Source organism: Podarcis vaucheri (assembly GCF_965113315.1).
Source record: "Podarcis vaucheri genome assembly, chromosome: 4".
Lineage (NCBI taxonomy): Eukaryota > Metazoa > Chordata > Lepidosauria > Squamata > Lacertidae > Podarcis > Podarcis vaucheri.
Genome location: NC_138762.1, coordinates 54,104,512 through 54,128,825, shown reverse-complemented (window position 1 = coordinate 54,128,825; position 24,314 = coordinate 54,104,512). Strand labels below are relative to the sequence as shown.

At 40.4% G+C, this 24,314-nt stretch overlaps 1 protein-coding gene across 11 annotated transcripts in view; it reads left to right on the top strand.

The window, feature by feature from the left end:
• Positions 1-24,314, top strand: part of TIAM1 (TIAM Rac1 associated GEF 1) — a 188,912-nt gene that overhangs the window by 124,535 nt on the left and 40,063 nt on the right. For all 11 annotated transcript variants that reach the window (XM_082220688.1, XM_082220687.1, XM_082220678.1 and 8 more), the window contains 7 exons: positions 8,882-9,326; positions 13,170-13,342; positions 15,973-16,206; positions 18,377-18,562; positions 21,030-21,176; positions 21,765-21,839; positions 23,681-23,851. In XM_082220688.1, the coding sequence (XP_082076814.1) occupies positions 8,882-9,326; positions 13,170-13,342; positions 15,973-16,206; positions 18,377-18,562; positions 21,030-21,176; positions 21,765-21,839; positions 23,681-23,851 (1,431 nt within the window). The remainder of the gene's footprint in view (positions 1-8,881; positions 9,327-13,169; positions 13,343-15,972; positions 16,207-18,376; positions 18,563-21,029; positions 21,177-21,764; positions 21,840-23,680; positions 23,852-24,314) is intronic.

Sequence of the window (24,314 nt, the reverse complement as noted above, 5' to 3'; positions counted from 1 at the left end):
ATCGCAAGGGAAGAAACTGAAAATGTATGTAATAATATTATTTATTTATTTATTTATTTATTTATTATTAATTTATTGGATTTATATACCACCATATACCTGAAGGTCTCAGGGTGGTTCCCAAAACAAAAACAAAATATAAAACCACAATATATATAATCAAAATTAAAACAGCAACCCAATAACCCCCCTCCCCCCAAACCCCACATTTTTAAAGGGCATTGGATGTCAATCAAATCACCCAAAGGCCTGGTTATAAAGGAACATATTTGCCTGGTGCGTAAAGGTGTATAATGAAGGCGCCAGGTGAACTTCCCTGGGGAGAGCATTCCACAGATGGGGAGCCACTGCAGAGAAGGCCCGTTCTTGTATTGCCACCCTCTGAACCTCTCAAGGAAGGAGGCACATGAGAAGGGCCTCAGAAGATGATCTCAGGGTTCGGGTAGGTTCATATGGAAAGAGGCAGTCCTTGAGGTATTGCAGTCCTGAGCCATTTCAGGCTTTATAGGTCAAAACCAGCACTTTAAACTAGGTCCAAAAACTAATCGGTAGCCAGTGCAGTCGGACCAAGATCGGTGTAATATGCTCAAACCGTCTTGCTCCAGTGAGCAACCTGGCCGCTGAATTCCACACTAGTTGAAGTTTCCAAACCATCTTCAGAGGCAGCCCTACGTATAACGCATTGCAGTAATCTAACCTTGAGGTTACCAGAGCATAGACAACAGTAGTTAGGCTATCCCTGTCCAGATAGGGGCGTAGCTGGGCCCCAGCCCAAGCTGATGGAAGGCACACCAGGCCACGGAGGCCGCCTGAGCCCTGAGCAACAGCAGAAGATCCAGGAGTACCCCCAAGCTATGAATCTGCTCCTTCAGAGGAAGTGTAACCCCATCAAGAGCAGGCGATCTCCCACCCATCCTTTCTAGGTAACCACCCACTAACAGTGCCTCATTTGGATTGAGTTTCAGTTTGTTGGCTCTCATTATCGAGGCAAGGCAGTGGTCCAGCACTTCTGCTGCCTAACCTGCAGATGTAAAGGAGATTTAGAGCTGAGTGTCATCAGCATACAGCTGACTATGTACTCCAAATCTCCGGATAACCGCACCCAGTTGTTTCATGTAGATGTTAAACATTGTGGGCATAGGACTCAGCCCTGCAGAACCCCACATTGAAGGTTCCACGGGGCTGAAAAGCATTCCCCAAGCAACACCTTCTGGGAACGACCATCCAAGTAGGACTGGTACCACCGCAAAGAGGTGCCACCCAAACCTAGTTCAGACAGTCGCTCTAGAAAGATACCATGGCCGATGGTATCAAAAGCCAACCAAGTGCTGTCCTGTGTTTACCATAAAGCAGTGCTGTTCAGATTTGGAATGAGGAGATAATGAACTTTTGGGATCAGAGTTCACAAAAAGATGACGAAAGGAAATGGTCCCTGTGCTTTGCCTCCCATTGCAGGGGAAATACAAACCTGGATATTCAGTGGTGCTTTTTCTAGGTTACTGGACCTATGGGAAGAGCTTGAATTGGTGGAGGAGAGGAGGTGCTGGTCCAGGGCCCGCAAAAGACAGCGCACTGCCTGAGATGGGCAGCTCCAACCCTTCCTCCTGTTGTGACCCCCATGGAGACTTCTGGCAGCGCTGGTCAGAGGGGAAGGAGCATTAAGAGGAGAGTGTGAAATTGGATCCTTGGGGAGGGACCCAGTGGTCTGGGAAGTGGATAGTAGGGAGGGGCCCAGTAGGTTGTCAGGAAAGAAGCCTCCCTCTGTATCTTTGGATTCTGCTACTGAATTATGTAGTTTAGGAAATGGGTGAGGTTCTGCTTCCTTCTGCAGAAGAAAATGCTAGGCAGAATAAGCAACTAAGCCATATTAAGGCTTAGCATTGCAGGGAGAGTCTATGACAGACACTGTGGGGAAATTGGATACTGGCAGTAATGTGGATGGTTTATATTCCACTGGGCTAATATTATCAAGTTCTTTTAGTAAATATGCACACAGTCTTGTTGAAGATACACCGTAGCTTAATACTTTGGGGCTGGTTTTGAGTTCAACAGAACTGCAGGCCACATATCACAGACTTTTCTGTGTTTTGGGATCACTGCAGTTTGTGAACTTGGGCAAGGAGTTTTTTGTTCCTTGTGTCTTCCCTGGTTGACTAGATCTGTGGACTCTCTGATGGAAGAGGCCTACTCTTGTTTCTTTGCTAACAGATTTCTCTTCTTTCCTCCCCCCCCACAAAAAGCTTATCAGTAGAGTTGGTCTTTATCTTTTTAACATAGTGCAGTTCTCGCATGCTAAGGCATATCTTTTGGAAATGTTTTGGTTGTTTTATCCCACTGATAGTGATTTTTATAAGTGTTGTAATGATGTGATTTTTGCTATGATTCTTGTGTTACACTGTTTTGTTTTATTATCGCGTGGCCTCCTCTGGCACCTCCTGGTGAAGGGTAGGTAATGAATGCACTTAATAAAAAATAATTTTAAAGCCTGGAGGATTTTTGCATGTAACATTATAAGTATGAGGTATTTTGCTTCCTTCGATGATATACCAGCTTAAAAAAAATTAACTCAGCTGTAGCTTTCGAAATTCGTCCATTTTATATGATAGATGATAATATAAATTTGTGGCCTTGTTCTCAGAGAACATGAAGAGGTTTATGTGCTTCAGTGTTGGAATTGTTTCCCTAGTTGAGAAGAAGATAGCTAAGAGTCTATCAAACAAGGGTGAAAGTGTTGGAATAATGTCACTGTATTGGCCTGAATATAAGTGCGGCTTAAATTTGCGACCTTACAAAAATTAAAGTGCGGCTTAAATTTGCGACCTTACAAAAATGGGCTTTTACAACGTCGCCACTGAAACAGACAAATGGAATGGGTGTGAGTGCTTGCTGAAATTTAAGGGAATGTATTATATTTGGATATTGTCTTTTTTCTCTCTCCCTCCCCCCCCCCCGAATTTTAAAGGTGTGGCTTATATTCAGGCCAATACAGTATTTGCCATTTTTTTAATCTACTGGTACCCAGTACCTGAAACCAGACAGGACACACCTCAGTATTATGTCTAGTGAAAGAGAACCTCCATTTCTTTCTAGCAGTGAAGTGACAAGAGCATTGCTCATGCAGGGAGGACTCTCAGTATGGATTCCCATGTGATTAGGTGATTAGGTGCTTCCCGTATTCTCTTCACACTGCAGAAGCTCCCTCCTGTGCTACAAAGATTGTGATAAGGGTACCTTTGTGGTACTTGTAGGTTGAAGGCGAGGCTTATCCTGAAGCAATCACCTAATCATGCCTCCATGTAACAAACTCAGTACAGATCCATTCAACCTAACCAGCTCTCCCTGGATTTGTAAGAACAATAATTTAGAGGGGGGAAGAAGACTGCCTGTACCTGTTCTCCTCTTTATATTACCTAGGCATTGCAATCCATACTCGATTTGTGAGAGGAAAGGGTTAAACCCTCTTTCACTCCTTTTAATTGTTGCTTCTAGAGAAACAGCTTGAGAAAAAGCTGGAGATTACCCTCAGGCAACCTAAGCAAGAGAAGCTGTTATGCAATGAGCATATGGATCCTGTGGAGTTTCACCCAGGTGCAGGTGGAGATGATGTATTTTTTGTAGAGTGGAGGTGATTTATTTTTGAACTTCACTTCCAGGAAAGTTGTAAAATACCTGGTAACATTTCATATTTTGGAAGGCTTTGCACACAAAATAGCTCTTAAAAGTTAAAAGTACTATTCTCCCTGGATCAGCTTTGGCGTTTGTTTCCAGCAAAGAGAGTTTCTGTTTTCATAGCAATATATAGCACACATCCTGCCAGTCCTAAATCTTTTTTTCTTCTTCATGGTCTAATGGAGTGGCTCAGAGTGTGTGTTATGAGCCAACAAGTTTAAATTCAAATCTCACCACATGCATTAAACTTACTAGATGGCCTTAGCAAGTGAATATTCTCTTAGGCTCAGCGCCCTACTCTCCTCCAAACACCCAGTTTCCGCAATATGTGCAAATAAGAATGCATAGGATGGGGGATAGTAAAAATTTGTCTTATGGGCCTCTTTTAAGAACTGCTGAGAGGTAGGTGAGGTATTTTGAACACTTGAAGCTCTATAAATGCTTATTGGTGTTGTTATTTTTTTTAGTGTTGCATGCTTAAAAGGCTGACTCACTCATCCTGTGCTTTTTTGACCTTTCTTGTCTGCCTTCTAGAGTATCAGCTCTCCTTCCTCTGTAGTACATTCAATTCTGTAGAATTCGCAGAGCTGTAAAGGAAATGCAGAAAATCTGTAATCACGTACTCATCAGTTTTTAACTTGAGCTGTCCTAGAACATCACCATCCTTGTGCGCAAGAGCGGGAAGGTATCAGCAGTTTTGTAGAAGTACCAAATGAAACAAAAAACACCCTTTTATCCTCAATTTACCTCCTTTAATTCCTACCACCATTACTCCATATTGATAGCATACTGGCATTTCTGATGTATCCTTCATGTGCTTCTGATTCATTCAAGTCACTTTGTGTCAGAGCCATTCAGTATCTACTTGTTTCCTCCCCATGTGAGTTTTCAGGTGGGATGCTCACAAGTTAAGAATAGTAGGCCGCATGCTTCCCATACCTCAATTGGGAACCTATGGCCCTTCAGATGTTGTTGGACAGCACCTTCTGTCATCCTTGTCCTTTGGCCATGCTGGCTGAGGCTGATGGGAGTTGGGAGGCCAATAACACCTGGAGAACCACAGGTTCCCTATCCTTAGTCTACACCATAAAAAGAGGATGTCTCTATAGGGCTCTCCTTTGCTACAACTTATCCACGAGTTCCAGAATCACTTTGAGGGGGTTTCCAGATTAGGCTTACTGCTTCTGAAAAGCTGACTGCAGCAACTTTGCGGTCCATGTGCATTTCAGTAATGTAGTATGTGAAGCATAACTAAATTTACTTAGAATTTCAGCCAAAGGTTTTGGGCTAGTAGTCACTATGGAACCATGAGAATTCAAACCACCTGATGTGTATTTTCTGATGTGTGAATGAGCGAGCATTTTGCAAATCTGAACATGGAGCCAAGTGTCTTATGTGCCCAAAATGATGACTTAAACAAAGCCCACCTGTTTAATGCCTGACTCACTCGCTCACTGTGAAACTGATTAGTTGTGAAATATTTTTGTCAAGGGATAATTTTATGTGACTTTCAGATGATCTGCTTTTAACTGAAAGCGAGAAATGTGTTAATCACAACATTTTAAAGTGCCTGTAGGAAATGTCATTGGTTTCTTTGTGTTTATGTAAAATATAAACAGTTTAATACGTTACAGAGTGGCATAAGGTGAACACAGATATAACTTTTTAGAGCGTTGAGCTCAATTTGGAAGCAGCCTCATTGTGTTCAATCCAAAAATACTGTTTTGTCTCCAGAATTGACTTCTGGGACATAAAACTTTTTGCAAGCTTATTGCAGAACCACCCTGTGCTGTGATCCTCAGATGAAAGATGGCGTATAAATAAATAAATTTATTTCCATTTTTTTCCTGTGTAGAAGGCCTTCAAGCTTCTGCTAATTTACTCCATAGTTTAGGAACTTCTCCTTAAGCTTCTAATTGCCCCAAATATGTAACCATGTATTACTAAGGAACAGTATTCAACGAGTCCCCTCACCACACACAATTAGTGACTTCTGAAGTTGTTATGTGGTGTTGTTCCTCATTGTTTCATGTATCTTTTAAAGTTTATTTCAAAATAAAATTCCACAGTTAAAAGAGAGGTTATCCCATTTACTGCAGCAAATAATCACCATCATCTTACATTATATACCTATTTTATTGTCTGGTATGAGCACAATGTGGTGTTATTTATTGGTGCCTTCATGTGGTCCTGTCCTAGATAATATTGTAGGGTGCTCTGCACTTTTTGGATTGTGTGGCTGGTGGCTAGAAGCAGTATTGCAGGGCTGTAATTCTCAAGTCCTGGAGAGATAGGGAATAATTCTGAACTATCAAATCCATTCTATTTGTATGTAACAGTTTAAAATTTCTCTTAATATCTCTGGTTAATATTCTGCTTCAATAGCTCTTATTTAAAACACACTTAGATATTATTGAGCTGTACTAAACGTAGTTCAATAAAACAATTACAGTGGTACCTCTGGTTGAGAACTTAATTCATTCCGGAGGTCCGTTCTTAACCTGAAACTTCTTAACCTGAGGTACCACTTTAGCTAATGGGGGCCTCCCACTGCCACCGCACTGCTGCCGCACGATTTCTGTTCTCATCCTGAAGTAAAGTTCTTAACCCGAGATACTACTTCTGGCTTAACGGAGTCTGTAACCTGAAGCGTTTGTAACCCGAAGCTTTTGTAACCCGAGGTACCACTGTATTATTAAAGTAGACATCTAAAAAAAATAGAGACAATAAACAAAAATATGGATATTTCAGTAACCTTTACTTAGAAACGGTGTTTAAAATACCGAGTAACCATTTCATAACGATGGAATTAGAAATTAATTACATATAAGGATGACCCACTTTTTCTAATAACCAAGCACAAGAAGCATTTAATCCTCCTCAGAGAGACTCTTATTTTTATCCTTTTTGACAGCTTGGTCTAGATTAACCACAGGGGCTGTGTCAGTCTAATACTGACATTTGCACAGTAGTGAAATGAGGCTTGCTATGTATTGGTAGCCAGTCATCCCAAAAGCAACCTCTTGGAATCTCTCTTCCCACCCACCTACCCTATTTAACTCCCACGCTCCTTTGCTGTGGCTAAATTATATAGATAGATAGGCAGGTATGTAGACCATGTTCCAATGGGTCTCTCTAAAATCTCCTCTCTAAGTGTGTTCCAGTGAACTAGGAAATTATTTTATGATGTTGGGAATTGCCCCAGTTCAGTGAATGATAAAGAGCAGAACAAAACCCTCAGTCTTCAGATGGCTGAAGATAGGCTGAATACTGGGAGTAGAGAAATTAGGATGATGCAAGACTTAGCATTTCAGACTTGGTATCTAATAGGCTTTCAGGAAGTCACACAAGACCAGACTGCTTCCTTGTGTACCTCTTTGCAGTGGTGTAGTGGACTGGGTGGACTTATTGGGAAAATGGAGAAGCTCAGTTATGGGCCCTCCTCATTCTTCTGAGAGGGACTCACGGGTTCTGTCCCAAAGGCCTGCGCTGATGACACCACTCCATCTTCTCTGTGAGAAAGAGTTATGTCCTGTACTTTTCATGTCACACTATAGCATATGTATAAGCATAAGTTTGATTTTTGTGGGTGGGCAGAAGTGAAAAGCATATTCCAATATATGTGAATTATTATTCATAAGCCAGTATGCTGAGCAGACTCTCCCATCAGCCAGCAACCATTCACAATTTTCCAGCATTCAGAAAGCTCTTTGCTCCAAGTGGTGTGATTGTTCAGTCCCATTTCAAAGGGAGCTCTGCCTAGGGAGCAGCTGTACCACTTAGCTTTGCTCAGAGCACCCAATCAGATTTGTAAGACATTCTCCTTGATCCGCTAGCTGGGGTGCTTGTTTTCTCTCCCCACTTCCTATCCCATGGAAGTGCTCTATGAACTACTTTGCATATATTTTAAGAATATGTAATTCGACGTTCTGAAACTACCCTCTAGCCAGAAAGAGATGGAAATTTGACAGCTTTTAACAGGCATCTACTTTGGGGAATAATAGTAAAGTGATAATCTGAAGAGATATCAAAAACGAATTGTCGTATTTCAATACATCTATATTTAGCACTTCCCCTCTGAATTTTCAGGGGCAATCATCGTTCCATTGGAGGTTGTTTTTCTCCCCTCACTTTTTTGGGGTGGGGGTGGGGAATCTTTTGTTCATTTAAAAGAGAACATCATATTCTGCAGCTGTTGAACATTGATAAGATGCAGAAAATATTTTGAAATGGCAACCAAAATGCTTTATTTTATCTGTTTGTTATTCCAGACCTTTGCATATGATAGAAAAAAGTCCCATGCAGTCGAATGGTGACTATTTCTAAGCAATGTTTAGGTACTTTATGCCTCAGTTCTGATATACCATAGGCACACAAATTAGGTTGTTCCGATTTAACATAGCAATTAGAAACTGATGGGCATCATCCAGTATTGGGCTTGGATCCAAAGAAACATTAACAGAACTCAGCTCATGCAATAGAGTCTTCCTATCACTTCTTCTTTATTGCACCCCCTGTACCTCTGTACCTGCCAAAGATATGCCTGAGGGTCAGGGGATCATGCCATTTTAAGCAACAGCAAAACCTATTATCAGCAAAGGCCATCTTAAAAAAAAGTTGGCTTTTTGCATTTTCATTCTCAGTGAGTATATATTATCTTTTCAACTAAAAATATTTAATTTATTAAAATAGATTAAAAAACTTAAGCACATGTTTCAGTCTCTCACACTGACCATAATTAAGGGTTAGAAATGCTGCATTGTTTCCAATAAATATATTTAATCACTTTATATATAAAACTTACATGTATGTAATTTTATTTTGTAACATATGTTTTTAAACTGCTGATTTAATTAATATTTTGAATTTTTTTAAATGTCAAATTGGTTCTTTATAAACTTTTACCGAGGATTAAATGTACATTTTCTGCTCTGTGTAACTGCTTAGAGGTTTTTGCAGTTAAGCAGTATATAAATTATGTTAAATAAATAACGTAACAATTAAGTTTTAAAAGAGTAATCACCGGGTCGGTCAGATAAGTTAAATAGGGATTTTTTACATGGGGCAGTGAATAACTTAATTGATTTTGAAATGGAGCTTCTTTTATATTTAGGCAAAAGAATGGTACTAGAATTATTCAAAAAGTATGCAATAACTATATTGAGACATCATTTCTCCATAATGTTTGCTTTTCTTTACTGTGTTAATACAGGATGTGAATGCAGGCGAAGGGAGTGAATTTGCAGACAGTGGGATAGAGGGGGCAACGACTGACACCGACCTTCTTTCCAGACGTTCCAATGCCACAAACTCCAGCTACTCTCCAACGACCAGCCGGGCCTTTGCTGGCAGCGACAGTGGCAGCTCTTCCACTGGAGATGGGGCTCGTCAGGGAGTCTATGAGAACTTCCGGAGGGAGTTGGAGATGAGTAGCACCAATGATAACCTGGATGAAGCTGGATCTGCCCTGAGCGATGAGCAGAGCAGTGGGACTTTGAGTTCCCCAGGACAGTCGGACATACTTCTTACAGCAGGCCAGGGGACGGTACGGAAAGCAGGAGCGCTTGCAGTGAAGAACTTTCTTGTACACAAAAAGAACAAGAAGGTGGAGTTAGCCGCACGGAGGAAATGGAAGCAGTACTGGGTTTCTTTAAAAGGTACTGTGAATACACCCTTATTTTCTTAAGAGATCAGAGAGTACAGCAACTATTTTGTGGCAGTGAAGATCTTGTGTTACTTAAGCAGCTTACTTATTGGGTGGGTCACGATATTCTGAAAGTGCAGTATAAGATGAAATCTATTAAAATAACTCTGCAAAAGGCTTGTTGCACAACTAGGCGTTACTTTTTTATGTAACACAGTTTTTTAAAACAAGTCCAGTTTCGCACCCCAGTTTTAGGCAGGAAGCTCAGGAAGTGGTCTTAGGTCTGCCTCTTATAGAAACATGTACAAAAGAGTAGTTCTGGGGCTAAAATGTTACTTGGAGTTCCCTGGAGTAAAGAGAAGATACAGATATGACATGCAAAAAACCAAGACCCAAAATATGCCTGTCACACATGCCAGTGCTCCTTCTTGTGAAGAGCTATTTGTACAGGGGATAGTACAGGTGGACAGACAGTAAAAGATAATGGGAACTGGCAAGATATAACATGAAGCTTCTCTAAGCATGTCTTTATTTCCACTGGCTATTTATTTTCCCTGCTTTTGCTATAAGCATAATTTCAAACCCACCAGAATTCTTCATCCACTTTGATCTGCGGATGAAAGTGAATGTTAGAAACCAATCTGTGACGGCAGTCCTTTAAAGTCAATGCTTTGGCTCTTCATCTATGGCTATTTGGCTCTTCATATAGGGCCAGTGTGCCTGGTAAGTGTAGCCTAGGTGAGATGGTTCTGAATCTGCTCATATGAAATGTAGGTATTCTTCTTGCGGTTTTGCCTCTGCTTCTCCGCTTAAGATGGAACATGTATTTGAAAATGTTAGGGCTTGGAAATAGGAGTGTGAGAACCACAGTTCTGAAAAGTCTTATCTATTCCCTTAAACAGGCTGAGAAAACTGAGGACAAGCTGTTACCTAAATAGGTTTCCTTGATCTGTTTGGGACGATTCCTTCCAAATTAAAATACATTTTCTAATTCTATCTATTTAAGAATTGAGACCAAAGTAAAACAAAAAACGAACTCTGAGCAAAGCAGATCAAAAGGGGGAAGTCACATTACAACCAAGTTCTGTTTTATATTGTTCAGAAAGGTCACAAAAGACCGCAAGGTTACATGCTGAGTCCAAGGAATAAAAGGTGGGCCTTGTGATTTCACTATTATTCCTTTTGGTAATGAGCATTGCCTGGAGCAGCAGTTTGTAGGAGGTGAATGCATGTAACATTGCAACTGAGGTCAGGGAAATAGATCAGAGACTTACCATGGCTGACTGAGCAAAGGAAGAGGCCACAATCATCCCAGTCCAGGCAGCATGATGGGAGAGTGTGATGGTGTGGTGCAAATAAACAAAGAGCCATCTGGAAGGAAAGAAAGGGGGAAGGAGGAACATAAAAGAGGTGTTACTTTAAAGTGTGACTTACACTGATTGTTTGTTTCTTGGATTACCAAGGCTTAATAGCGGTCTAATAATGTTTGTATTTAGGCTTTGAAGTTAACATCTGCTGTGTCTTGCTGAAAAGTACTTTTTGCTGAAAATATTGTATCTGCCAGTCTTGGGTTAACATGGTAACCGCAGATTACTTGACAGCAGAAAATCTATGTAGAATTTTAAACCAAACAAAATGAGAATTTTCTGTTAGGCAACCAGAGTGATGTTTATTATATTTACATGATAAAGCATGAATGCTTTCAGTGCAATCCTATACATATCTATTCAAAACAAATTCCACTCAGTGCAGTGTTTCGGGAGGTTTTTAATGCTTGATGTTTTTATTATGTTTTTAAACATGCTGTAAACTGCCCAGAGAGGCTGGGGAAACCCAACCAGATGGGCAGGGTATAAATCATCATCATCATCATCATCATTCTCAGTGGTACAGATTAGTAGGTGCAGGATTGCAACCTCAATTCTGTCCTTCCAAGTTCTACCTTAACTCTAAGTAACTATTAGTTTCTGTGTTGATAACAACACATTGATCACCTGATTAAATATTCTAATAGAATGGAAACCTTATGGGTTTGTTTTCTGCTGCCTTTTAATAAAATGAGCTCATATTTATTTTTTCAGAAAATTTCTCAAAGTTCATTTCTCAAAGTTAGGACTTTATCAGTTAGTAGCATCCCCACCACTCAAATAGAATATATTTACTTTTACACATCTAATGTACAATTAATGCAAGAAATGTTTTTCAGACCAGACCATAGTTTTTAAGCATCAATGTATTTGCATGCTAACTTCCCCCTTTTCATAGGTTGATGCATAAAAACCAATATGTTAAATTGTGCCTATGGGTAAAGGCTGACATGAATTTGGGTTCATATGTAAAAGTGCAACTCAGTGTATCATTTCCTGCATGTGAAAAAGTGGGTTGTAGTCCAGAAAATCCAAAGTAAATTTGTTAGCCTTTAAGGACTCCTTAAAAATTATTTACATGCTGACTGTTTATTCACCTCCATAAAACACTGTAACTGGCATCAGTTGTATTTTAGCTTTTTAAATCATTAAAGCCAATCATTTTCAGGTCTGTTTCTCCTTAACAACTGGTTTTACTTTCACTTAATATTGGCCTGTTACTTTCACAAATTTATTTGCAATTTGACCTGCCTTTAAGTTTATAATGCCAGTCCACCATGGACCCACAGAAGAATTAACCTGCATCAACCATTATATAGATTGATTGACGCTATACTCATATTGCCAAAGGCATTGTAGGGGCAATATAAATTCAACCATATGAAATTTTGAAACCATGCTCGGACAAATGGAAAGTTCCTTTTCTTATTTCCATCTCCTTACAACGGCTTCATACATTACAGCAGTAGCATGTTTGCTTCTGTGTCGTGGAGCTGCTTGTAGATCAAGACCAGAAATGTCACGTTGAAAATAAAACCTTTGGTTCCTCGAGTCTCAGAATTGCTTTTGAGTCACACAAAAGTACTTTGAAGGTTGAAGGGTTGCACATGAACCAGTCTAGACCTCAGGAAGTACTGGCAGGGGTGTGTTTGAGGATAATATATGTTGTAGTTTTATTATTGTCTAGGCTAGTTGTAACGTTACTTTTGTTAGAGATCCGGAGTCTCTTGGCCAGAGAGATTTTTAAAATTCGTTTATTTTAAATTTCAAACCAGTGCTAAGGAAAAAATGCATACCTGAAGAACAATATCAGGTTTGAAGGACCACAACCTTTTAGCAATTAGCTGACACAAATATATTCAGCATTTATAAAACATATATAAATGTATATAAAACATATTACTTTCTGGAGCATGCTGTACAAATGAGTACTGTGATTAAGGAATTTCAACTGTCTGAGCTCTCTTGAGAAAGAGACACGTAGAGAAACCCATGATATGTGTGAAAAACAGTCACAAAGGGTCACAGATTATAAATTGCCTATGCAATGTTGTATCACGCTAAAGCATTCTTTTTCTGGAATCATTATCATTTTCCCTGTTTCTGTTGTTCTGGCTGAGAGTGCTGTTTGCTAATTGGGCCAACACACAAGATGGGTTGTAGCAAGAGTCTCAAGGTTTGCATAAATACAAAAAAAGCAAGGGGAAACCTTTAGAGAGAGCTCATCAGCCACAGCATGCTGATTAACTCTTGGAGATGGGGATAGGAACCCAGGTGAAATGGAATGAGGTATTATGAAGGAAGGCATGAATGGTTGAAAGCAGCACTCCACACTGTTGCACTTCCATATGTGTTAAGATTTTTGATTTTTGGAAATATTGACATTGTATAGCTTGTAAACATGAAACTCAATGCTAAGCTTGATACAGAATTGCAGTGTTATCTTGTTCAGGTGTGCAGTTTCCTAATACTTTGCTGTTTTTCTTAAGGATGCACATTATTCTTCTACGAAAGTGATGGCAGATCTGGAATAGACCACAACAGCATCCCAAAACATGCTGTCTGGGTGGAAAACAGCATAGTGCAAGCAGTGCCTGAGCACCCAAAGAAAGACTATGTTTTCTGCCTCAGCAATTCCCTTGGTGATGCTTTTCTGTTTCAGGTTTGTTCTGTCCTTGGTTCATTACATAATTGTTTTCTTTCTTTGCACTTCCTTCAGGCAAAGACCCAAATGGTGCCCCAGCAGCTGAAAGATGGCACCTTCACACCTGATTATTTAGCGGCCTAATTATTTTATCAGCGGGTAGTCTTTGCTTTTGTGGCAGGTTCCAATACACTTCAGTGTCAAGATGCAACCAAATGGCTTTGTGACTTTCTTCAGCTTGGAGTTGATAAAGAGCTGCTTCCAGTTTCTTAGGGAGGCCAGACTCTGTTATGTAGAGCAGTCACTATGTTGTGACATATTTGGGGCACCGTCTTCTGCCACAAGGAAATAATATCTAGGATCTAAAGGGAGATGTGTAAAACGTGCAGTTAATATATTTAGGGTTGAGTAGATCTGGGGAAAATATACTTCACAGACCAATAATTCTTTATGTTGCAGATCAGGGTATAGAACACTGTGTTGCTTAGCGCAAACTAGGAACATAGGAAGCAGCCTTATACAGAGCCAGACCACCGGTACATCTATACTTTCTCCACCATTGTTCTTTATTGACACTTAGATACTGGATATTGGCAAACAAGTCCTAATCTCTAAATGCACAGGGGCTACAAAGCCTCAGAGTTATGCTTTTGCCTTCTGTCTATCTTTTTTTAAATTAATCTGTCTGCCTTATGTTTATTTTCCTATATGCAGCGAATGAGAGTACCATAATTTACATTAAAGGGGGGGGGGTTTCCTTCCTTCATGCATGAAGTGCTTTTTCCAAACTGGAGTGGCTCACTTGGTTGGGCTGGGGGGGTAGTACAAGAACATATGGAAACAGCATTAGTGTAATAGACCATGAAGACCCTCCCCAATCGTATCTACATACTTAGACTGCTGCAAAATTGTACAGATGCATTTTGTTTAGGAAACCTCGATTCTCAGAAAATAAATGTGGAAGGGGCAGAAAGGTCGCATGGAGTGCATGGCTTTTATGGCAACATAGACCTTTATTTATTGCAAGTTCCATGCTGAGACATCAGCTTAGGTTTTCCAGTAACCTCGCATGGGAAAGAGCACAAAATGAACTTCTTTTTTTTTGGAAAAAGAATGAATTAGTGGGTTCTTTTCTTTTGAATTGTAAAGCTATTTGTTTGCAGTGTGTTGGAGCCCTTCTGAATCTAAAGGATTTTGAGGCTGAAACACGAGATGGATGAGAGGGGAGGAAGAACAATTGGACATAATTATGGAAATAATTGGCAAGTTACTGTAGCCTACAAGCTTGATGTGTTGTTCAGAGAACTGCTAGAGCATGTACATCATTTGAGCTAGCAATAATATAGCCTAGCCCACATAATTCATGTACATTTAGAGTAACATGCAAACAGAATAAATAAGTTTCTTTACCGGGAATTGCTGTTTAGAATTTTCTGTGTACAAGTTCTCGACGGTTTTTTTATCTCATTTACCACTCTCTAGGTTCAGTAGAAACTGCTGATGTAACTGAATTCAAAACGATGACGACAACGGCAACAACATTAATAATGGTCTTTCAGTCCTGCCAAAAGATATTTTTCATTGTAATCCTATTCTTGCATTTTTGCATCCAAACATGCCACACGCCTGCTACTAATTTCCTCCTCAGCCAGGCAGCTGTGATGAGGCCTACACAGAGCCATTAAATTTGAAAGTCCCTTGGTGTTGCCAGATGCTTACCGCATCTTAAAATTGCATGCTCGTATTTCAGGTGTGTGCAGTTTCTTTGTAGGCTTTCACCTTTTCTTTGGAAGGAGAGTGGCCTTCTTATTTCCAGACTTGCTGTGTAAGTCTGGCCTCCTACATCTCCCCGCTCCCCAGTGCAACTTAACATAATAATAATAATAATAATAATGTCCCCTTTGTGTGACCACCCAGTCAAAACATTGCCGTAACCAAAGACTGTTTTTTTTTTGAGGTGGAAATCCATTATAATTTTAACTTCACTCCCAGATTTCTGTACATTTAGAATCAGGATTGTTCTGTCTGATTTCCACAGCTAAAAGAGCTGTTGTTACTATCCAGCTTGGTAGCATTGCTTGGTGAGCAAGAGTATTTTGCCTTGTGGCTCAAAATCTAGTTGCTTTCTCTTTGATGTGGGCTGCTCTGTTCATTGCTAGTTTCCCTCCTCAGCTGTAAAGCATTGGTAGTCTCACAGAGGTATTGTGGGGCTATAATAATTAATGATTATAAGCTTTCTCAGCAACAAAGCACTATAGTTTTCATTACGTTTACGATATCAGTGGGCACCATGTACATTAATTATTTTATGAATTGTAGCGGACTAGCTGAGTAATTATTATGCTATAAAATATACAGGCATGCTTTCTGGTTACCTCAAGGTCTAAATCATTGTGCTCAAGGATGAGCCGAATATTATTGTAGCATTTGCGATGGGTTAAAAAGCTAATTCCTGAGCCATTGCTAGGGAACCTTCTGCAGCCAAAAAGCACTGGTGGAAGATTTTGATTCTAATGCTGATTTCAAAAGGGCAAATTAAGAGTAGAATGACTCTTCATCACATGTCTCATAAGTGAGATGAATAGAAGTGGAATCATTTCAAACCCAGCATGTTTTAACCAACAGGATTCTACTTCTCTGTTTTTTAGACTTCTAGTCAAACGGAACTGGAGAACTGGATTACAGCAGTTCATTCTGCTTGCGCGACTGCAGTGGCCCGACAGCACCACAAAGAAGACACTGTCAAGCTGTTGAAAACAGAGATTAAAAAACTGGAGCAGAAGATTGATATGGACGAGAAGATGAAGAAAATGGGGGAAATGCATTTCCTCAGTTTGTCTTCTGTCAGAGACTCCAAGAAGAAGAAGACAATTCTTGATCAGGTAACCTCACTTGCATGCATTAAATATATGACTATAAAATAAAATTCAGGTGTCCACAAGTGTCTGCTCCAGTTATTGTCCTACTTTAAATAAACAACACAGTAGTAACAGAGCGATTGTGATGATCTTAAGTAGCTGGTGTAAAACTGAGGATCCATTGGACTTTCTGCTTTCTTTTTCAATTGTGTTGCTTGCGTGGTCATTGCTAATATGGCTTCAGAATGAAGCTTCAGAAGCTTCATATATTTCTTCCCCCGTGGAGCATTGCATCTGGTCGTCTTCTGTACCTTATACTTCCAGTTTGAATTTGGCAACGTTCAGCTGACTTGACCAAAAGAAAATTTACTCTGGTGGCAAATATCTGTCTTACTCTTGCAGTGGCCATTTGTAGCTGTAAGCAAGGGAACATAGGAACCTGCATTTACTGAGTCAAACCCATGGTTGGTCTTCTTCTTCTTCTTCTTCGGCAATTGCTCGTAGCTGAGTAAGATTGTCTTTCATGAACATGGTCTTAACAGTGAGTCCATAAGTGACTGTGGAGGCCAATTCTGGATCCATATGCCCTTCCACAGTGGGGACATAGGTTTTCAGGCAGGAGTTGATCATGGCGAGGGTTTGCCAAGCGTGCCTTCCTCTTAGCACATTTCTCCCTTTCGTCCTGAGTTCAAGCGTCTTCAAAGCCCATGGCACCTTTGGTATAGGCTGTTCTCCAGTTGGAGCACTTGCAGGCCAGTGTTTCCCAGGTGTCTGTGTTTATTCTGCATTTTTTTAGATTTGCCTTGAGAGAGAGTCTTTAAATCTCTTGTGTTGACCACCAGCATTACGCTTTCCATTTTTAAGTTCCAAATAGAGTAGTTGCTTTGGAAGACGATAATCAGCCATCCACACAACATGACCAGTCCAACAGAGTTGATGTGGGGGTTTTTTTATTGCACATAATTCCTTTATTTTACTGAGATTAGGGCAAATGCAGCCATTGTACAGTGAAGTGAGCTCCAGTGTAAACCTGCCCTAAATCAGGCAGGGATACCACATATGACTGTGGGGCAGAAAAGCAACACATGATGATACAACGAAGTTGATGTTGAAGAATCATTGCTTTTGACACTGGTGATCTTTGCTTCTTCCAGTACACTGGCATTAGTTTGCCTGTCTTCCCAAGTGATGTCTACACTGACTGGCAGCAGGGAGATCTCCCCACCCTACCTGGGGATGCCAGCAATTGAAACTGGCACCTTCTGCATGCACTGCAGATGCTCTGCCACTGAGCTACATCCTTGTCTAAAAGCAGATTAAACAAATTCTTTGAGGATATCAATGACTGCTAATCACAATGGCTATGTATCTCCTCCTGCTTCAGAGGCCCTATGTCTCTGAAACTTAGTCGCTAAGGAACACAAGTGGAAAAATGCTATTGCATTCATGTCCTGCTTGTGGGCTTCTCATGGTGTGATACTTACTAAGGAGCAGGCCCCACTGAGTTCACCAAGCCTTACCTCTGAGTAAGTGTACTTACGATTGCAGTGTTAATCATGGAAAGGAACATATGGAGCCCCCTTTGCTGAGCTGCAGCAGCTCTTTAACCAGGCCTCTAAATGTTACTAGAATGTTAACCAAAGAAAAACTATGCAGTATTATGGAGATTTCTATCCTTTTCAAAGTGTTCCCTACTAGCAATCTGCACGGCACAGGCTGATGGTGGCATTCTGCTCTGCATCTGACAGATGTTAATGTATTCCCCAGTGTGCTTTATTCATTTTCTTTAGTACAATGACAAACTTCATTGCTTTTTAAGCTGCTGCTGCTGCTGACAGCCTAGGGATTTTTTTTTTTTTTTTGCTGTAGTTCTGGTGTCTTCATACCTCTATTGTGTTTCAGGAAAACACTCTCTCGGTGAGAGGAGAATCCAGCTGCAATAAAAAGGAAATTAAAACCAGAATTTTAATGTTATTAGCATTGTATCAAAGTAATAGTTGTATTTGGATGTCTCCCCCTTTGAAAATAAAGATATTTACTTTGCTCCAACTTAGATCTAAATCCCCCTTATACATATAATAAATTTGGACAGTGAAAGACAATTTTATAAAATCTGGTATCTATACTTGTGTGTTATTATATTGTATCATATGGACTTTAATGTTTACTTACCTCTGTGATCTTCTTCTTCTAGATCTTCGTTTGGGAACAAAACCTGGAACAATTCCAAATGGATCTCTTTCGGTATCGTTGCTACTTAGCTAGCCTCCAGGGCGGGGAACTGCCAAATCCAAAAACGCTGCTCGCATTTGCAAGTCGCCCAACTAAAGATGCAATGGGCCGTCTTGGAATCTTTTCAGTGTCTTCTTTTCATGCACTGGTGAGTTTAAACTGATGCCAGAGGTTATTGTTGCTAAAATAGAAATCACTTGGTGCTTTTGTAAGAAGGTTAACTGAGTGTTGTTGCTGTGCAGCCTCTGTACATCTTGGTGATATAAGTTTGTGCTTGGTCTCTTTTGCTGTCAGCAAAAAATATGTCTGCCTCCAAATATTTTTAGCATTTTGGGGGTGAAAAATTTGAATCAGTCTTAACATCTCAGAGATAAAATTATTATTATTATTATTATTATTATTATTATTATTATTATTATGTTTCATATATTTTGGATGCTAGAATCCTTTTTATTGCCATTCCTTATTGTAAAGGCTATCATTCTCATTCATTCTTAATGGTGAGAAGATGAGAAGAGCCTGCTGGATCAGGCCAATAGCCCATCTATTCCTTTCCTCTCACTGGCCAACCAGATGCCTGTGGGAAACCTGCAAGCAGGATTCGAGCATAGGAGCAATTCCCCCTCCTGTGGTTTCCAGCAATGGCTATTCAGAAGCATTACTTCTCCAACTCTGGAGGCAGAGCATAGCTGTCATGGCCTTCAATAGCCCTCTCCTCCTCCATGAACTTGTCTAACCCTCTTTTAAGGCCATCTAGGTTGGTAGCCATCCCTGCCTCCTGTGGAAGCGAGTTCCATATTTTATCTCCGTACTTTCCTTTATCTGTCCTGAATATTACAGTGTTCAGCTTCATTGGATGTCCATGAATTTGGGGGGGGGGGCTTTTAGCTATCCATTTTCTCCAGGCAATGCATAATTTCATGTCACCTCTTATTTGCCTTTCCCCCCAACTTAAAAGCCCCAAATGCTGCAACCTTTCTTCATAGGGGAGTCACTCAACCACCATCAATTCATATCCCATGAGCATATACAGATATATTATAGACGTAACTATCACTGAGTCAATTATTGCATAAGCAATTGTTGGAAAACCAGTTTGGTAACTATTTTAGTTGAAAAGTGGAAACAATCATCTATGGTACCTTTTACATTATTTCTGCTAGTGTTGTGATTAGATCGTGTAAATCTTTTGGATAACAAGTTAATAGATTTAATAATACTTTATCCAGAAAAGGATAGCTGTCTGGTCTCAGCTCATCATGCTGAAGGAGGATAATGTATAACAAAGTGAGAAGTTATCCAGCAATGTTTGTAGTTAGCTACTTTAGAGCTGTGTAAGAGAGTGACCTATCCCTGATCCCACCCTCACCACAGCTGCAGCCAGAACAGAGTGGAAGGGGCAGCCAAAATGTGTCTGAAAGGCAATTTGAATATATTCTGTTTTGCTTCTCAGAGGGGAGAAGCAGATGGAGAGTGTTGGGCACCAGAGATAGTCTTTCTAAGCCACCTAAGCAAGAAAGGCAGCTGAGAGCCCCAGAAAGCTAGAGAGTAGGAAGGCATGGAGACTGAGCCCCATGGAGAGAGAGACCAAGAGGATAAGCTGCTGGGGGAGGCAAAAGTGGAGGTAACCTAGGAGTGAAGTAACTCCTTTTCTCTGCCCCCCCCCCTTTAAAGAGGGTGTGCTTTGTTGTTGTTTTTTTGTCTCAGTTTGCCCTCTAGGGGTTACTGACAGAAGTGCTTGTTAACTCATAAACTCTTATAGCTAAAGGATGTTTTCGTATTAAATTGCTCTTACGCATGTTACATAGCTCTTGCCCTGGGCTCTCTCCGTAATACAGTATAGCCATACTGGTTTCATTTCCCAACTGCGCTCCTATAATAAGTCATCCTTGTCATACCTTTCGCTGCTCAGTCTTTCACAAAATGACCACATAGGCGACCTGACTCAAGAGTTGGTGATTCCACTTGGACTCACCAGTTGGGAGAAAAATCCCAGGTGTATAAAATGTTGTCCTCTGCCCAAGTGATGTTACCTTAATTTGCTTTCAGAATAAAATATAACTTGGAATTTCTGCTAGCCGTAGTCCTTGATGAGAAAACAATAGCCCGTTGTTGTTGAGAGTAGCAATTGATATTTATAAGCATTATATAATTTGTAGGATGGTAACAGAATTGCCACCTATGAAATGTATCTAGTGTATGAATGCTGATTGTAAAACATAGTTAATGTTCAGCAGTTTGTCCTAATGAAGCACTGTGTTAGCATCTGGCTCTAAAAGTCAAACCAAAAATGGGTTTAAACTGATAGATTTCTGAAAAGAAGTATGATGTTTGACTCAGTGCAGACCCGTTTAAAATAATGAACATACTAAGTTAGGTATATTGATTTCAATGGGTATCCTCTGAGGAAAACTTTATTGATTACCACCCTATGTCTGCCCCAGTCCTCAGCACATACAAGGTAATTTTTGATTCATCATAATTTATACAAACCTCTTTAAAATCTTGGCACACCTTAACATCTATGGGTCCTCGTTAACATTATGAGGTCTGGCCCTCTAGCTTTGCTCTGATTGTGGTGTCTTTGGTTGAATGGCTTTTAATGCACCTTGCAGGTGGCCGCTCGCACAGGCGAATCTGGTGTCAGGAGAAGAACACAGGTGATGTCGAGATCAGCAAGCAAACGGAGAAGCCGTTTCTCTTCCCTTTGGGGTTTGGACACCACTTCAAAGAAAAAGCAAGGGAGACCAAGCATTAATCAGGTAGCCTACCTCTTGAGAGAAAAAAATTGCAAACTTCTTGGTTGGATCCTGAGCTCCAACCTGTTTTGGGGGATCTGATATAATTTTCCTACAATCTCTGAACTTTGCATTTCCACAAATACAGGAATGAAGTGTGGCAGATCTTGGTAAGCATCTTCCTTTGGTTTCCCACACAGGGTGTTTGGGGTGGTGATGAGATCGGCACTAGTTGGAGTTACCACTTCATAAATTGTTGGAAGTATTGCTAGAATTTCACCACAGCTTATGAGCTGTTTCTTAAGTGCACTTTTCTGGCCTTGCATTTCTCCACTTTCCATTTGATCTGATTCCCCACACATCCCTGAATGGGTCTCAGTAGGTCGCGGTTTAGATGGGGCAACCACCCTTGTTGGATTAGACCAGACAGCCATTTGCATTTGGCTGTTTTCCTAGCCAGGAAGGAATTTTATCCAATTTTAATTTGAGATGATAATTTCCTCCCTTGAAACACTTATTCATTTGTCCCAGTAACATGAGATCTTTCCAAATTTAGAAAGCATTTGCATCATCCTATTGTAATTTAAAATAGCACGTTCTGTGCCTCTGCAGGTGTTTGGTGAAGGAGCTGATTCTGTAAAGAAATCTTTAGAAGGAATATTTGATGACACTGTTCAAGAAAGCAAGGTAAAAAGAAGAAGAAGAAGAAGATTTTATTAATTTACACAAAGGAGTCCAATTAGCTCGTGAATCTGTTTTTAGAATGAAGCCCACTCCTTTAGGACAAAGTAAAAGTACTGAAGGGAAGAGCGAGTCATGCAGCAGCTCGGCTCTGCCAGATGTCAGCCTGTTTGAAACATGGCCAAGCAATGAGGTAGAGGGAGCTTGGCACTGCTCAGCTCCAAAGTGTGCTGCAGAGGGCCGGTGGCCCTCCAGATGTTGTTGGACTATAACTCTCATCCCTGATCATTGGCTATGCCAGCTGGGGCCAATGGGAGTTGGAGTCCAGCAACATCTGGAGGATCACAGGTTCCCCACCCTAAAAAACAAAAACAAAACAAATACTCAGCCTCCCAGATTCCAGAAGGGATTTTCAGAGAGTTTCATTTGGTTTCTGAAATTAAAGTTCTTTTTTCACGGGTTCAAGAAAAAACTGAGGAGGAATTACAGGGCTGTGTTTACTGTGTTCAAAGCTCTGTAGAGCTGAAGTAGCCATTGGGGGAAAATGGCTTTAGCTGAATATACTGGGATAATACTTACCTCTTATATGGATCCCACCTTATGGTCACTAAGATTATAATTGTAATTGCTTATTTGCCTGGAGAACCAGGCATGCAGTGGTTCCTGATATTCCTTGACACCTTGCCACAACTGTTCTCCATATTTGCCCTCTCAAGGTTTGAGCAGCCCTTTCTTCAGGGTAAGGCCCCTTCCTGCATTCAGCAATTCCCCAGGCCCCCAAACGTGGCTTTGCTCTTAATTCTGCGAAGCATAGTCTGTCCTTTTCCTCTGAAGAGGTGTTAGATTTTCATGAGGTCAAAAATACTTTGGCAACATTATGCATTTCACCACTGTCACAAAACTATTTTGTGCATGGCGAAACCTCACATTGCTTCCATATCACAAACAATAACAATGCACAGGCAACGTGATATGTAAAGACAGGGATTGAACATTTCACTTTTATGTGGAAAATGACTTCACAGAGACCACTGCTAATCTGGGTTGATGAGGACATATAAACACACCGTTCTCTGTGTTTGATCAATGTCTACACTGTAGAGAGACTTCTGCTCTGCCAATTACAGCCCTACCCTGTAACTCCCTAAAGAATACTGCGATGAAGCACCATTAAGTCTGGGCCAGGGGGCATATTTTTAATCGAGCAAATGGGGATGTGATTGCATTTAAAAACTAATGAGAATTCCATACATCTGTCACTTGCTTGGAATTATATTCCTCAGGGGTCCGTCTTAAACCTACAAAATAATAATAATGATAAAAAAATTAAATGCATGCAGCAGGTTGCCACTGGACAGTTCAACCAAACCCACAATGACTTTCTCACCTGCAACTCTTTCTGTTGTGAATAGTGAGAATAGTGGTGTCTCTTCTTAGATTTATTTATCCTCTTGGTTTTTGTGTGTGCGTACATTCCCCCCTGGTCCCAAGTCCAATGTATTCCAGGCGTTTTTTGCAAGCACGCTTCCCCCTTGACTCTGCTATTGCATGTGCAATAAGGATGCAGGCATCAAATAATTGTCCTTTACCAGAGTGGATAGGCGTCAAAGAAGAAGAAGGGGAGTTGGCAACTTGGAGGCCAGCTGACAATCCTCTGGGGGTTGAATTTTAATTGGTTGCCTTCAGGGAAGCCAGCTCTCTACCCGTAATATAGTGCTTTAATTTTGTTATTTAATTTGATAGAAAACAAAGGCATACTTTATGGCCCTATATTTATGTTTAACTGGCAAATGAATCAGTTGTATTTGAGCAGAATCATGTTAATAACTGTGTGAATTTCTATTCAGAGAGAAAAAGAAGTGGCGCTCACCACAGTCCACCCACATAATCCTGATTCTGACATCTGGGTTCATGAGTATTTTACGCCATCCTGGTACTGCCTGCCAAATAACCAGTCTGCTCTGACGGTAGTCCACCCGGGGGACACAACACGGGATGTCCTGGAAATGATTTGTAAGGTAAAAAAAGAAATATAGGAAACAGATTTTTGAATTTTCTATGATTATTTGAAATTGTGATTATAGTCATTTTACTCCCCTCCCCCCTCCCAGTTTCAGAGTGTTCCAACTATAATGAGCTGTCCTGTAGTTTAATTTTACCAAAAACTAGATGGATTTCCCACATTTGAATGATCTGCAATCTGTGACAACCATATGTGTATGGAAATGTTTGTCATTTCACATCCCAAAAACCATTCTGACATTCTCACTCCTTATGGAAGATTTAAATTTTAAGGTTTACCTTTTTATTTTATTTTGGCTTCTTAGCATTTATTTGTAGCTTGTGCCTATATTCTCCTATGCTATTATCATTTCAGCACAAGTTTTAATAGAATTATATATGTATTACACACACACACACACACACACACACACACACACACACAATTGTGAGTTTGGTTAAAATTAAGATGTTCAAAAT